Here is a 16,786-nt window from a genome sequence, read left to right as displayed (position 1 = left end):
TGCTGCTACTGCTATAAATCCACTATTGCTATTTCTAGTTTTAAGTAAGCGAAAAAGAAAAAAAAATACATTTATTGCAAAAAATAAATTTCTTCGACTGTTTTACCTTTCTTTCCATTTATCTTACTTATTAAGTAATTTTAAGTATTATACATTAATTACAATTTAAATACTTTATTTAAAATTTAAACTTCTCATTATGTTGTACATACTTATTATATCTTATGTAATTAATGCTAATTTGAATTTTTTCAAAATAATTTACATGTTATCTTATAATATATTTTCAATGAGAATGTTAAAATACATTTATTTTTTTTTTTCTATATTTAATATATATAAATATATAAGCAAAGATTTTAATTTGCTATGTATTAAAATTATTTTTATTAATTATCAAATCACCATAACTGCTATTCATATGTTTGAATGATATCGATATTCTATAAAAACAAGAAATTGTTAACATTGATTTTTGTTTCGTGTATTATTTGTTTCAATAGATATTAGCAGGGTTTTAAGTATTTTAACGATGTTATTCTGAAACGATTGTAGCGCCAAAGTGAGTTTGGTTGGTTGCAACGATTGCAACGAACGAAAATTGTCGTACTTTGTAGCTATTTGTGTTGAAAATTAGTAAAAAAATAATAAGGCCTCAATTAAGTTTAATTATATCTTTAAGTAAATATATTATTGATATAAAAGAAGAAAGTTATATTGGCTACGGTGTACCGGATGAGTATCAGTGCCTGTGCTATGCCAATCATTAATTATAACCACAATGAATGGCATCGTGTGATTATACGACTTTCCGTTACCGACGCTACTTCACCAAACGAATTTTTAAGGCAAAAACACTAAAGGTGAGATATGTAAAGAATAATTTTCTAGTTTTTGCGATGTATATGGATCTTCATTATATTTTATGTATTTTTCTATGTACCTTTTATTTTCAAAAAGCAGGTGTTTGCTTGCAAATTGGCGTCCCCTGGCGTTCTTGGCCAATTAGATGAGGACATTTTCCCGCCATATTATTAAGACTTATTTAGGGTAGGAAATGATTTAGTAAATAAAATTCTTGGTTCGAGCCTAAGAAAACGCAAGGATTAATTACGATTTTTTTTTGTCTGTGGCATCTCTTGATAATAATTACTGTAATTGAGCTGTGATTAATTGATTTTTATTCATTGAGTTAGACTTGATATAAAATGTCATTTGAGAACCAAGGATACACATATAATATATATGAATTAAATTATTAATTAGTTTTATTATTAAGTTTATTGTTAATTATACATAATTATTATTTTTTTATAATTAATTATACTAAATCATTGCTTTTGCCGCAATCATAGAACATATGAAATTTATGTTCATTTATAGAAAATAAGAGGTATCATATTGTAAAATAATAATGTATATATGAGATTTATATTGACTATTTAATACAAACCTTCTTGTATTAAATAGTCAATTCTTTATTTTGTTTTATATGAATTTACAGGTACATAAAAACATATCACATTAAAATGAGTACAGCTGTTGAAAATGGAAATCAACCTGGTAATCTCAAGAAAAAGACCATTGAAGGAATTTACCAGAAGAAAACACAACTGGAGCATATTCTATTGCGTCCAGATACATACATTGGATCTGTTGAAAGCACTACTGAACTTATGTGGGTTTATGACAAAGAAAAAGAAATGATGATACAAAAAGATATCAAATTTGTTCCTGGATTATATAAAATATTTGATGAAATTTTGGTAAATGCCGCTGATAATAAGCAACGAGATCCAAAAATGGATACTATTAAGGTTGATATAGACGCGTAAGTATACTTCGTAAATAAATATTAATAAATTTATGTCTTCTACAGAATTATTTTAAGAAACATTATGCATATATATATGTATATATATATATATATATAATCGCATTGTAGAGAAAATAATACTATATCTGTCTGGAATAATGGAAAAGGAATTCCTGTTGTGATACACAAGGAAGAGAATATGTATGTACCTACTATGATTTTTGGCCATTTATTAACATCATCAAATTACGATGATGAGGAAGAAAAAGTAACTGGAGGAAGAAACGGTTATGGTGCAAAATTGTGTAATATTTTTAGTCATCGTTTCACTGTTGAAACTGCATCTAAAGAATATAAAAAATGTTTAAAACAAGTGAGTAACGTTGATAGAATATCAAATATGATAATTATAATGTTATAGAGATTTTATTAAAACATCTCAATAATCTGTTTGTTTTGTAGACATGGGGTGATAATATGGGGAAAGCCAGTGAACCTCGAATTAAAGATTTCCATGGAGAGGATTTTACAAAAGTAACATTTTCTCCAGATTTATCAAAATTCAAAATGGATTCTTTAGATGATGATATAGTATCTCTTATGTCGCGTCGAGCATATGATGTAGCAGCATCTACAAGAGGCGTGAAAGTTTATCTTAATGGCGTTAGAGTACCTGTGAAGAATTTTAAAGATTATGTCGATTGTTATATTAAAGGAAAAGAAGATGATACTGGTAACCCATTGAAAATAGCTTATGAAGCTTGTGGAGCTCGTTGGGAAGTAGCAGTTACTTTATCTGACAAAGGTTTCCAGCAAATGTCATTTGTAAATAGTATTGCAACGACGAAGGTACATATATTTTTCTTTATTTATTAAAATTTTTCTATACATCTTTTTATATATTTGTAAATATAATATCAGCATATAAAATCAAATTTATTATACTATTAATTTAATCCACAGGGTGGCCGTCATGTAGACCATGTTACAGATTTGATAGTAAAACAATTGACAGAAACTTTAAAAAAGAAAAATAAAGCTGGAATAACTATCAAACCATTCCAAATTAAAAATCATTTATGGATTTTTATAAATTGTCTCATCAATAATCCTTCATTTGATTCCCAGACTAAGGAACACATGACTTTACAACAAAAAAGTTTTGGTTCTAAATGTGTATTAACTGATAAATTCATTACAACTGTGAGTATTATGTAATATACTGTGAATATGATTTTATTTATACAAATTAATAATATTTATATAATCATTTAATTGATTTATAGGTAATGAAAATTGGCATTGTAGAATCAGTTTTAACATGGGCCAAATTTAAGGCTGATAGCCAACTGCAAAAATTGGGACCTAAATCAAAACAAAGAAAACTTCAAGGTGTTATTCATTAAATTACGTCAATTTCATAATAAATGTATTACAAAAAAGATATTAAAATGTAATTAAATATGATAGTACTAACATATTAAAGTATGAATTATTTTAAGGTATTCCTAAGTTGGAAGATGCTAATGATGCTGGAACAAATAAATCATTAGAATGTACTCTAATATTAACTGAGGGAGATTCAGCTAAAACAATGGCTGTATCAGGAATAGCTGCTGTAGGTAGAGATAAGTATGGCATATTTCCATTAAGAGGTACGTCTAATACTTTATAAAAATTATAAGTTCTATATTATCATTTTTATAATTATTTACATATATTTATCATAGGTAAAATATTGAATGTAAGAGAAGCAACGCATAAGCAAATTTTGGAAAATGCAGAGATCAACAATTTGATAAAAATTCTTGGTCTTCAATATAAAAAGAAGTATGAATCTCGGGATGATCTTAAAACACTTCGTTATGGTAAAATGATGATCATGACTGATCAAGATCAGGTTGGTACATATTTTTTAAAACTCTTATTGCATTCGATAAGCCAAGTAATATGTTTACAGAATGTTATATTATATATATATATATATATCTTTAGGATGGTTCACATATAAAGGGCCTTTTAATTAATTTTATTCATCACAATTGGCCATCTTTACTAAAACTTAACTTCATTGAAGAATTCATTACACCAATCGTAAAGGCATCAAAAGGAAATCAAGTATTATCATTCTTTTCATTGCCAGAATTTGAAGCATGGAAAAAAGAAACAGAGAATTTTCATACATATAAAATCAAATACTACAAAGGTTTTCATTTTTACATTTTGTATCTTTTTATATTATAAGAAACAATATATATATAGACATTTAATTTATTCTAAATAGGTTTGGGTACTTCTACTGCCAAAGAGGCAAAGGAGTACTTTGAAAATATGACCAGACATAGAATTCGGTTTCGATATGATGGTGATCAAGATGATCAAAATATTATTATGGCATTTAGTAAAAAATGTGTTGATCAACGTAAAGAATGGTTAGTGAATCATATGGACGAAACAAAGAGACGGAAAGAGATTGGTTTAGGTGAACGTTATCTTTATGAGAAAGATACTCGTACAGTATCTTTTTCAGACTTTATAAATGTTGAATTAGTGCTATATAGTAATTATGATAACGTGCGATCTATACCTAGTATGGTGGATGGATTTAAACCTGGACAAAGAAAAGTACTTTTTACATGTTTGAAACGTAATGATAAACGTGAAGTAAAAGTTGCACAGTTAGCTGGTTCAGTTGCGGAACATTCGGCTTATCATCATGGTGAAGTGTCTCTTATGGCTACTATAATCAATTTGGCTCAAAATTTTGTGGGAAGTAACAATATCAACATACTTCAGCCTATTGGTCAGTTTGGTACAAGACTTACAGGAGGTAAAGATGCTGCAAGTGCTCGATATATCTTCACGATGCTTAGGTTTGTATATTTGATCAAAAATTATTTTGCTATGTAACATTAAACAAAAATTATAATTTTATTATATTTATATATGTATTTTTACTTATAGTCCACTAGCAAGATTTATATTTCATAAACACGACGATCCACTTCTTGCACATGAATATGATGATAATCAAAAAATTGAGCCAGTATATTATGTTCCTGTAATACCAATGGTATTGGTAAATGGTGCAGATGGTATAGGTACAGGATGGATGACAAAAATTCCGAATTATAATCCTCGTGAAATCATAGAAAATTTATTCCGTATGATGGAGGGTGGAGATCCTAAACCAATGGTAATATTTAAAAATAAGTTTGTAAAAATCTATTGACATTCAATCTATAATTTATAATTATGTTTTGTAGATACCATACTACAAGAATTTTACGGGTGTAATTGAAACTTGTGGAGAGTATCGTTATATCTGTAGCGGTGAAATATCTGTAATAGGACCAGACAAAGTAGAAATTACAGAACTTCCAATTGGAATGTGGACACAAACTTACAAAGAGACAGTATTAGAACCTATGTTACATGGCACTGAAAAAATACCTGCAGTTATTACGTAAGTTATATCATATATTGATAAAAATAATATATTGTACAGTGTACATATATGTTGATTTTTACATATTTTTGATTTCTACAGAGATTATAAAGAATATTACACAGATACAACTGTACATTTTATAGTAATATTAAATCGTGATAAATTACTGGAATTAGAAAGAGATGGTCTTCATAAAGCTTTTAAATTGCAATCGACAATGTCTATAACATCTATGGTAAGATATATTAACATTTGTTCTAAGATTTATTGTAATGAATAAGAGCAAACAACATATATTTTTATTGCAGTGTGCATTTGATGAAAATCGATGTCTTCAGAAATATGAAAGTGTCACTCAAATATTAAAGAATTTTTACAAAATTAGATTGGAAGCGTATCATAAAAGGAAAGATTATTTAGAGGGTATTTTGCAAGCAGAAGCAGGAAAATTATCAAATCAAGCTCGCTTTATTCTAGAAAAATGTGATGGTACCTTGGTAATTGAAAATAAAAAGAAAAAAGATATGATAGCTGAATTAGCAAGACGTAATTACGAATCTGATCCTGTCCTTGCATGGAAATTAACTCAAAATAGAGAAGCAGTTTTGGTGAGTAATCATATAATATATAGTTTATGTATTAAATAACTATCATAAATGCATATGCCTCTATATTGATCAAATATATTTATTGCTACAAAAGGAAGATGAAGTAAGTCATAAGACAAAAAATCACTTGTATTTATCTGTTAATCTCTTATAATGATCTATACATATCTACATATCTAATAACTTCATTTTTTACTAATCTTTAGGAGGAAGTTGCTGAAGAAATAACTGAAGATACACCATCCTCATCAGCTATGATACAAAAAAATAATTTCGATTATCTTTTGGGCATGACTCTGTGGTCCTTGACAAAAGAGAAAAAGGATGATATTCTACGTCAAAGAGATGAAAAAATAGCAGAATTAAAGAGATTGCAAGCTCGTACACCTATTTCTCTTTGGAAAGAAGATTTGGATAATTTACTAAGCGAATTAAATAAAGTAATTATATGTCATATTATTTAATCGTAACAATTTAGATAGTATTAAAATTATTCTTATATTTATATTTGATTTTTAGGTAGAAGAGAAAGAAAAGAAAGAAGAAAATAAATCACGTCAAAATATCAAAAAACCACCAGCAAAGTTCTACAAACAAGAGGATACTCGTAGAATAGTCCCTGTAATTGATACTGAATTAAAAAAGAAAATAGAAAAGGCAGATATTGTATCAAAGGACAAAAAAGAAGGAATTAAGAGACAGCCAAAAGTAAGTCTTTCTTACTTATTAACAAGATTATATTGATGTTTTTTTTTTTTTTTTTTTTTTATTTTTTTTTTTTTTTTTACATTATATTTAATCTTTTATAGATTAAAAAAGAACTAACTGAAGAAAAAGATGAGTTTGATGCTCTCGTGGAATCTAATAAACCTATTGATGAGAAACTCAATATTAAAGTTGAGAAAAAATCAGGTGCTAAAAAAGGTAAAGTGACTTTTTTTATATAATATTAAACTATTACAGAAAGTTATGATTAGATTAAATGCAATATTTTTTGATAATTAGGAATGAAACAGACAACACTATCATTTAAACCTTTGAAGAAGTCAAAGAAGAAGGATTCAGATTCCGATAGCAACGAATTTGACAGTAACGAAATTGATTTTGATAGTATTTCACCAGTGCGTTCGCCACGAAGAGCAGCTGCATGTATGAAAAAATTATATACTATATTAAAATATATTTTAATATATAATGCTTATTTAATAAATTAATATTTATTTTAAAATTGACTTTCTATTTAAATTGCAGCTAAAAGGAATTATGCTCTTAGTAGTGACGAATCGGATGCTGCTAGTGAAAATCTTTATAGTTTATCATCTGATTCTGAACAAGTGTGAGTATGCATGTTGATTCGAAAATTATATTTAATATGAAATAAATAAAAAAGATAGATTAAATAATTTAATTAACAATATTCAACGTCATAATATTAAAAAATATATCAAAATTATTATATGAAGACTATTAATGATCAAAATTTTTATAATTTTTTTTTTTTTTTTTTAGGAGGAAACCGAAACCTCCTACAATAGCACTTAGCGATTCTGATGATGATTTCAAAATAGACAAGAAACCACCGCCACCTAAATGTGAATAAATACGTTTTTTATCAATATATTAATCAACTTAAATAGTATTATTTTTAACTATATAAATTATTATGAATTATCTCAATATTCCATCAAGCTTTATTAATTTATTTATTACAGCGAGTCCAGAGGAACTTTTTGATAGTTTAGTTGGAAATACTCCTGACAAATCACAAAAACCTATTATATCTTCTTCAGGTGAAGATAGTTCTTTGGTAATGTTTACACCACCAAAAAAAGGTAAAATTAATGCGACTTATATTTAAAATATCGTTATATATATCACACATTTTTAATTTTATTTTCAATATAATATCACTTTAGTTCCATCGAAGAAAAAAGCTGAAAATGGAGGTGCAAAGGCAACGAAGCGTCAATTGAAGAAGAAACTCAAATCTTCAGATTCTGAAAATGATGATAATTCATTAGCGACTAAAACGAAACCTGTACGTATTTTTACAAAATTGTTATACTATTACATAGTACAACAAAATTGTATCATTTTTAAATATTTATTTTTATAGAATAAAAAACGGATGAAAAAATCAGACTCCGAAAGCGAGAATACAGTGGAATCATCGCCTGTAGTACCCATAAGAAAAAATAGTGCACGTAATCGGAAACCAGTTTCTTACGCACTTAAATCGGACGAAGAAAGTGATTCAGATTAATTGTATTAACGTGGTAAATTTCTCAAAAACGAAAAATAGAAACAAAAAAGAAAAAACTGTAAATTACGAAGACTGCCTATATAAATTAAGGGAGAGAGAAAAGGTAGATCTGAATTGGCATGGAGGCCAAGTTTTAGTATTTTTGTGGTTTCTTACGTCTTTGGAAATGTCTAAGAAGGCACAGTTGCAATGAATATTGTAATTATAATTAATTGTATGTGGGCATAGAGTAAGAGAATATCATGTTCAAAATCATTTTAAACTGATTTCAAAGTTTTATCCAATGGACGACTATGTGCAGAACAAAACAACAGTATACTCTAAGCTCATTACATAAACGTATAGGTAATTAAAAACTTTAGATTTAATATTAAATTAACATTGTATAACTCATTGAAATGTTGTAAGAAAACACGGCGCACAATCCATTATGTCATGTGTATGTAATATTCATTTATGATATACAAAACAAACTAAATAGATAATGAATCTTTTATTTTTCATTATTGTATCTTTTAATTTTGCTTCTCCTTATAAAAGTAATAGAGATTATTTGATAAGGATGACGTTCTTACACACATGACATTATCGAGTAAGATTACTCTTATATAATTAATGCGCCATACATGTAATAAAATATATGGACATTTTCATATTTCCATTTTTATTACTTTCGTCACACACTATCGTAAAAATGCAAAGAGTTATTATTAAAATCCTTTCAATCTCTTAATTCTTTTTTGGAAAAGCTTTCGAAAATTTCGCACAATTTGCGAATATTTTATTCTACACCTTTAAAATTACTTTAATAAAAAGTTCTTCATTATTTTAAACGATAATATTGTCATTACCTACTTGTACATAGTAGCTTCCTGTTATCAAATGAAGATCCCATTCTTCCATATCTTGTGGATACTGCACTGCTATAAAATTCCTTTTTACTCCTAAAATTTATCCCTTTACGATTATCTTCATTCTGTTTCTTTTTAAAAAATATATTAATTTCTTAACATGAAGTATGAATTAAAATATCAAAGAATTACATACAAATGACAAAGATAGGGATTTGAAAGATTTTAATGACAAATAAAAAGTGTGCGAGTAATCTCTAACTAGATATAGAGCAATAAATATTGTTTAACTATAAAAAAAATTCAATTTTCGTCTCTTAAAAAGAATTCTGATATTTTAAAATATATATATGTGAGGTGTATGTTCTCTGTTTTCTTTTTTCGATAAAATAGGGTGTATATATATATATATTCTGATACAAGTATTGTATGTAATCAATAAGTTTACTAACTTTAAATTATACACAAATACGTAATTTTATTGCTATAACGTTTCATACACCATCCTCGACACAATTCCTGTTGGTAATTATGAGAAAGATCATGACTATGCTAACACGTAAGGGCGATAAAAAATATCCGATGTTATTTATATTGCGATGGCTGTCGTGTCATTTACGATAATAATACTTTACCCGACTGTACTCGAATTACAATTTTGCTCTATGAAATTAATACTATCTTGTAGTTCACTCCACAAAAAAAGATCATATATTCTAATTCGTTTGTGTGTGTATATTTTGAATTATTAGTAAAAAAAAAACGTCTCGGATTTTTTTATATATATATAACTTTTCTCCAATACACGAATGCACGCGTTATTTATTAATTTATTATCCGTTGTTAAAGTTCTTCAATATATACAAATGCAAAATTGTTCTTTCCGCAGAACATAAACGCTACCTCTGATATTGATTTGAATAAATGCATATTAATGGCTTTTGTAAAAGATGTAAAGTAAATTGCTCATTTAATCCTCTTTTCTCGATACAAGTTACCGGATCAAATTTGCAAAAGTATATCTTTACTTAATGGATTTTTTTTTTTAAGAATAATTTATGATTTCCACTTGCTTAGTTTTATTTGCAAAAAAAAGAAAAAGCGAATATTTTTGTCATCTAAAAAAGGCTTTCCGATATTCTTCAAGAACAGAAAATCATTATATTCAATGAAGAAATAAAAATATGTAATACATGATTTAATGCGACAGAGATGCTGAATTCAAAGTCAATATTTATACGAATATATTGATTATTTTTGATTTCTTAATGATATCTAATAATACATATTTATCATTAATCTCTTATAAAGTGCATATTTTATAAAGAATGAATAAATTGTTTAAAAAGAATCAATTTATTTGAATAAATATTAGCTTTAAAAAGTATTAAAAAATATAAATAAGAAATCTCTGAGGCAATTTTGTAACTTAGTCTTAATGAAAAGCCATTTTTAGCGTGTTTGAGAAAAAGAAATAATAAGTATGCGTTTTTCTTGAATAATAGGATTAGTTATTAAAGAAGAGTGTAGGAGAAAGGAAAGGGAAATAGTTGATTGGCTTTTAAAATATTAAGCGATGGATCTAGTAGCAGACTCTGTTCAGACTTGTAATGTATTCTCCTCTGACCATACTTTGCCAATCACGTTGGTATTGTGTCATCAATACCGTGCCCACATTGTACCAACAACTTACAACATTTTAACAACTTCTTTCTATTACTCCCCAAAGCTGCAGTTTGTCGACAGACACGACTATAATACAAAGCAAGGGCACTTGATAAAATAACTTAGTCTTCTATTTCATAATTATCTCTATATAACGTACATATATAAAACAAATTATGAGTAAAGAAATAATGATCAGGTCGGTACAATATTACGATTCTTACCTTACAAATTTTAATGCCCGATAAATACGAATTGATTTAGCACGGAGATGGCCGCAATAATATGTTGATGTGTCCACGATTAGAAAGGAAAAACACGTTTTTTAATCGCGAGTTAGAAAATTCTCAATTTAAAATATATTTATGAACGGGAGGTGAAGGGAGGGGGTGCAAGTGGTGGACCGTGATCCTATACGATTTTTTGTTTTTATACTTTGGGAGCATCGCCACTCTTTCCATTTAATTCTCAAACTAATCGTTCCAGTATAGGTAAAGCCCACTCGTTTCAGAATAGGAACAACCAACCAAATCTCCTCGTGTTTATGTATGTTAATTGTTATTAGTCATGATATAAGTAATAATGTTAATATTTGAATAAAGTAACATGATGTGTAGTCAAGTATTCATGGAATACCTGACTGCACGGAGGTCATGCGAGGATAGAGCCACCACAGTTGTCTTCCCACTGTCAATGCTGTCCTTTTTCTTTACACCATATATATATATTATATCGGATTTATTAGTATATATATATATAGTATAAATATATACACGCACGCTAGATTTAACAATCTTTCATCACACTCATTCACGCATACGTAACTTCAGAAGAGAGGAACGTCTCCGCAAGAGCACAGTCTCTTACTCTTTTGACGCGCTGCATTTTTATCATTCGTTGCCCTCTGTTTTCTTTTTTTTTTTTCTTTTTCCCTTTCTCTTTCCCTTTTCACCGAGTAAATCACTTCCACTGGATTCCATCATCTTATATCCTTTTCGCTTACTCTCCTCTTTAGTTTAAACTTCACTTTTTAATTCACAATGACTTATCACATGTTTATCCGTTTCCTTCCATTCTTTTAAACACTATTATCAAGTCAGCCCACTGTTTTGATACAAGGAACGATAATACAATTGAATATTTACGAACACAACATTTTTGTTATGCTGAATAATGTAGCGTGGCTTGTAGAAAGACGCAAGCTTCTGGACTTGCGACGACCAGTCTCGCATCTCTCTTGCAATGTCCTATGAGACGACCTGTAAGTATAGTTGTGGCGGTATGGTGGTGGTGGTGGTGTAGTGGTAGTAATGATGGTAGTAGTGGTGATGGTAGTGGTAATGGTGGTGATGACGGTGAAGGTGGTGGTAGTGATGGTGATAGTATCCGGTTTAGTATTTACAATTGGTTATAGCGATCGTTATTTTCCTAAGATGAGATGGTGCGCAGTTCAGTGCTCAAGATTTGGCATGTAATAGCATATCGAAGATATTCGTCTTTAGTCCATTTCCACTACGAACTGCTCGACGCGTTCATACCACTAAACATGCCAACAGTAAAGGAGCTCTGCTGCTGTTGCTGAATTTGTTGTTGTTGCTGCTGTTGCTGACTGTTCGCTTGACGGCCATGTTTTGGCACAGGAGGTTGCAGGTATTCGTGTCTAGCTAGTGTCAGTACATCTATACGTTCTTCTTTCCTATACGCTAGGCAGCTTCTTATGAAACTCTGTAACACAATCCCAATAAAATACTGATCTCTATGATGAGAAAAACAATATCTCTTTCAAGTATTATTCGATCAATCCCTACCTTTGCTTCGTTGCTAACAGTTGGTTTATTCGCAAACTGAACTTCAGTCGCCTTCAGTATGGTATTTTCTTCTAAAATTGTAGCTTGCGATTGGTTGTGTCCAAATGGCTGTGAAATATTAAATATAAACATCGTTTTTACTAACAACATTACTATTTAACGATAATGGATTTGATTCGAATTATTAATTTAAATTACCTTTTTACCATAAAGGCATTGGTAGAATATAACCCCCACGCTCCATACATCAACTTTTGATGATATTTTGGGAGGATTTTTTCCAATGACAAAACATTCGGGTGGAAGGTACCTAATAAATCAATTTTACATTGGATAAACAAACATTTGAAGTATTTATTTTGATAAGAAAATAATGAACAAAAATACGTACCAATAAGTACCAGCACCCTGGGATGTAAGATCCATACCATGATCAGGATTGTAATTTTCTTCATCCATAACTTTACTTAATCCAAAGTCAGTAATTTTTATTTCTCCACAGACATTACCTTCTGTGAGTAATATATTACCTATAAAAAAGATGATATATAAAATACATTGTTTCAATGTTTTAATACTATAAAGTGGAATGCTTTAATTCGCACAAACCTGGCTTTAGATCGTAATGTATGACCGGTGGTTTTATTTCATTAAGATATTTTAATGCCGATACTACTTGCATGACGATCGACCTTGCCTCCCTTTCTGGTATAGTTTTATGCTATCAAAGGAAAAATATAATTTTTCTTAATCCGATCCATTATAAAAATAAAAAAAAAAAATAAAAACAAAAAAAAGTACAAAAAAGAAAATACTATGTGTACCTGTTTGAGGTAAAAATCTAAATCATGTCCATCGCAATATTCCAAGACAGTACAAAAGGAATTGGCATCAATTTCAAACACATCGTACAATTTTACAACACGTGGATGATCAAGAGCTTTATGTATGTTATATTCCCGTAATGCGTGCCTATTTTAGTAAAGAATATGTTAAATATGTTATGTATATTATAGATGAGGATAATATAATAAATAAATATATATATTATATTATATTATGTTTTTTGTAGTTAATGTCATTCGATTTTTTACGTACTTTATATAATTAGCCTTTTTATCTTCTTTCCAGTCTTTATTTAATTGATGCACCTTACAAGCGACATACCGTTGCTCTTTTAAGTCAAATGCCTGTGTTAAGAAAGTAATAAAATGTATGAAATAAAAGAAGATGAAAGTGGACCATAAAATTCTTGAAAAAATATATATCAAAATTATGTTTAATACCTTATGCACTTCACTGAAGCCACCCTTTCCCAATAACATTAGTAAAAGGTAACGTTCATTCAATACAGGATGAGAATTGAATCGCGATTGGTCCTCATTATGAATACGCTTCAATTCTCTGATGTGTAAATTTCGTTCCCTTTCTAATTTTTCCATTTCTAATTGCAAATCTGCGTCTTCTTTCTTCAACGCACTTTGCCGCAACTAAAAATTATATTGATCCATATTTATTGTTATTTATTCTCAAAGAAATATATATATATATATATATATATATATATATATATATATATAGTATATATATATATACATATATATAAATAAATAAATACCTTGAGTATTTCATCGGCTTCATAATACTCTTGCCACGTATAAGAACCAGGTACAGCATCTGGTTTTAAGAATGTAGCTTCAGTTCCATTATGCAAAGAAGGTTGTGGCTGACTACGCTTCCTACTTGTTTCACTATTGGATGGCCTCTTTTTAAGCAACAATTTCTTCTGTCTATCAATCTCTTCTCGCTCGGTTGCAATTTCTTCTTGTCTTCGAGCTAATTCTTGAAATGCATAACCATCCGTCCAATTTTCTTGAAACGTCGCACCTACCCTCTGTGTCACAAATTGTCCCAACCTCAGTCTATTTTGCATACACTTTTGCCTAGCCTCCTTTTTTTCTATGTTTGATTTTTCTTTTAATAACTTCTTTACAACGTCTATACACTTATTTATATGGGATTTGTGCTGCTCAATAATTTTTTGTTGATTAGCCATTTGATGCCTAAGTTCATCTGTCGTCTGTAAAAAGAATACGTATATATATGTTGACATAATTAATATTGAAATAAATATCAAGAACAATCATTTTCATTGCACATATTGCAATGGCATAAACTTTTTACTTACTCTATTTAATTCATCAATTTTGTTATTACGTAGTTCTAAATCCGAAGAGGCTTGAGTTTCAAATTCCTGTATCCTCTGGCAAGTTAGTTCTGTCTGGAATATATAATTTACATATTTTATAATAAATACAAATAATTAACTGTAACATCTGATACATTTGTCAGCATTGATTAGAAACACCAGATACCTTGCTGCACCCAGATAGAGCAAAAAACATGTAACAAATAAAAAGAAACAAATCTATATTTCTTTTGTTTATATCGTTAGGAACTCAAAAAGATGATTCAAAGAATTATTTTAGCAAAATTTATAGAATAAAATATAAAAAATATCAATATGTTAGTTATTTGAAATAAATGTAGAGCAAAACCCAAAGATATTAATATAACAAAATTACAGGCAGCAAGGAAAACACCTAAAATGTATGCGTATGTTAAATAGTAGACAAATACTAATTATCACAAAAAAAAATTGAATTTAATCATAGCCCTCTTTATATAATAATAAAATTGTACCCATCAAAAATTAAGCATACAAAAATTAAATGATCTATTAAAATGTAAACATACAGGAATGCCAAGATAAAAAACATACACCCCTATTAACAAATTTACAATGAAAATGACGACTGAATATGAAATAACTTTGACCAATTAAATGCAAAATAAGAATTTTTGTTGGATTAAGGAGCGACATTACAAGGTAGCCTGCATTTGTATGATAACAAATGGATACAGTGCTACAGTCTGATTAAAAATTCGTACAAGTTATTGCGAACATTCGACAAGAAACATCCTTTTTATGCTTATACATCATTTTTACACATGATATTATAAATAATACATACAATGATTTTGTATAAATGTTCTTTAATAAGTATTGATAGTAAACTGATCTTATTAAAAAACTACAAAAAAGACCCAATGAGTACGATGATGATAGCATTTTTAAATCATTTTTTCATTGCAACTACTAACATCATCATAATCATTACTAATAATAAATTTTGTTATTAATTACCTTTGCCAATTCACTTATATTTGTGTCTTATTAATATCATTAATACCTCGTAATACATTTAATAGAGCATTTAAGAAATCTCAAGTAGAGGCATCATGTTAACAAAGTGTTTTACCAATATCACTATTAATTACAGAAACATTGTAACAAACATATAATTATATTAAGGAATTCTAAGGAATACATTAATAGGGCTTTTCTTATAAAATGCTCGCAAGTATTACCGAATTTTGCTTACATTTGGGGTGTTAGTCTTCGCTTGCCTGACCTGGCTTGTCCTACTGAGGTTGGTAGGCCTTACCTGCACCTGCTTGCTGACCATCGAGCCTGCAGGTTGCGTCGAAGACGGTGGTGGAAGAGGTGGAGGTTGAGGATGAGGCCTTGGTGGTTGCATCAAGGACGAAAATTCCGCCACCGAGGAATTAGGCGTCGTTACTTGAGGTGAAAAAGGTTGTTGAGGCGATGGAGGATACTATTGAAATGAAAATTTACAATATATGATAAATTTCAATAAAACAGAGTTAACAATATCATGTTATTTATATTATGTTACTTCAGCATTAGAAATAAAGCAATAAAAACAGAGATATATTTGGAATGTATTGAACGATAATTACCATAGGATATCCCTGCTGAGGAGAAGGACTTTTAGCTCCTCCGTGTCGAATAGGACTATTACCAAGATGGTGCTTTGAAAAATATTCGTTGATTTTTTTGTTGTCTAAAGCAGCAACAGACCTAGTTCCTTTGCTACCCACCGGCCCTCCTGGAACCCCCCCACCACCATCATCAGCTTTACGTTTTCTTTTCCTTTCAGAAGGAGTTCTTGGTATTTTTTCTGGAGTATTTGGATCTACCTCCTTATCACTATGCGAAGAGCCTACAATGAATTATAAATTTATCCACAAAATGAAATTTTGTGATCAAAGTTGATATATATCATCATACTTTGAAGAGATAAGAAATCGCTGTGATATAAATAATAAATCTCTCATTGGATTCGAATACTTTAACATTTCTAAGAGATATTTCTAGTTAAAAATAAGAAGATACTATGACAAGTATAATTTGTCGATCAGAGAAAACAAACCACTCAAGAACATATAGATCAAGACA

The 16,786-nt window shown here is 29.0% G+C and overlaps 2 protein-coding genes across 22 annotated transcripts in view; one reads left to right on the top strand and one right to left on the bottom strand.

The window, feature by feature from the left end:
- The first annotated feature begins 556 nt into the window (after positions 1 to 556).
- Positions 557 to 9,666, top strand: LOC124952882 (DNA topoisomerase 2). Of its 3 annotated transcripts, XM_047503435.1 has the most exons (25): positions 557 to 863; positions 964 to 1,050; positions 1,505 to 1,831; positions 1,946 to 2,189; positions 2,279 to 2,665; positions 2,780 to 3,019; positions 3,103 to 3,208; positions 3,319 to 3,471; positions 3,547 to 3,716; positions 3,812 to 4,022; positions 4,101 to 4,689; positions 4,781 to 5,012; positions 5,083 to 5,282; positions 5,367 to 5,502; positions 5,576 to 5,875; positions 5,970 to 5,978; positions 6,082 to 6,315; positions 6,395 to 6,583; positions 6,685 to 6,799; positions 6,881 to 7,024; positions 7,127 to 7,211; positions 7,385 to 7,467; positions 7,588 to 7,707; positions 7,792 to 7,913; positions 7,992 to 9,666. In XM_047503435.1, the coding sequence occupies exons 2-25, from the start codon at positions 1,010 to 1,012 to the stop codon at positions 8,136 to 8,138; spliced, it is 4,584 nt and encodes a 1,527-aa protein (XP_047359391.1). In that variant the 5' UTR covers positions 557 to 863; positions 964 to 1,009; the 3' UTR covers positions 8,139 to 9,666. The 3 variants fall into 3 exon arrangements, with proteins under 3 accessions (XP_047359391.1, XP_047359393.1, XP_047359392.1); XM_047503437.1 differs by lacking the exon at positions 964 to 1,050; XM_047503436.1 differs by lacking the exon at positions 5,970 to 5,978 and having other exon boundaries at positions 558 to 863.
- Positions 9,667 to 10,572: 906 nt separating this feature from the next.
- Positions 10,573 to 16,786, bottom strand: part of LOC124952884 (serine/threonine-protein kinase tousled-like 2) — a 55,383-nt gene continuing 49,169 nt past the window's right edge. For 18 of the 19 annotated variants that reach the window (XM_047503445.1, XM_047503455.1, XM_047503453.1 and 15 more), the window contains 12 exons: positions 16,288 to 16,550; positions 15,909 to 16,142; positions 14,651 to 14,743; positions 14,081 to 14,542; positions 13,749 to 13,952; positions 13,561 to 13,652; positions 13,287 to 13,434; positions 13,072 to 13,183; positions 12,854 to 12,992; positions 12,661 to 12,772; positions 12,463 to 12,570; positions 10,573 to 12,379 (listed from right to left, as the gene is read on the bottom strand). In XM_047503445.1, the coding sequence (XP_047359401.1) occupies positions 12,167 to 12,379; positions 12,463 to 12,570; positions 12,661 to 12,772; positions 12,854 to 12,992; positions 13,072 to 13,183; positions 13,287 to 13,434; positions 13,561 to 13,652; positions 13,749 to 13,952; positions 14,081 to 14,542; positions 14,651 to 14,743; positions 15,909 to 16,142; positions 16,288 to 16,550 (2,180 nt within the window). In that variant the 3' untranslated portion in view covers positions 10,573 to 12,166. The remainder of the gene's footprint in view (positions 12,380 to 12,462; positions 12,571 to 12,660; positions 12,773 to 12,853; positions 12,993 to 13,071; positions 13,184 to 13,286; positions 13,435 to 13,560; positions 13,653 to 13,748; positions 13,953 to 14,080; positions 14,543 to 14,650; positions 14,744 to 15,908; positions 16,143 to 16,287; positions 16,551 to 16,786) is intronic. The other variant, XM_047503456.1, reaches the window with a different exon arrangement.

The sequence above is a fragment of the Vespa velutina genome, chromosome 11, assembly GCF_912470025.1.
Source record: "Vespa velutina chromosome 11, iVesVel2.1, whole genome shotgun sequence".
NCBI lineage: Eukaryota > Metazoa > Arthropoda > Insecta > Hymenoptera > Vespidae > Vespa > Vespa velutina.
The sequence above is the reverse complement of the archived record's forward strand: the minus strand, read 5'-3'. Positions and strand labels throughout refer to the sequence as shown.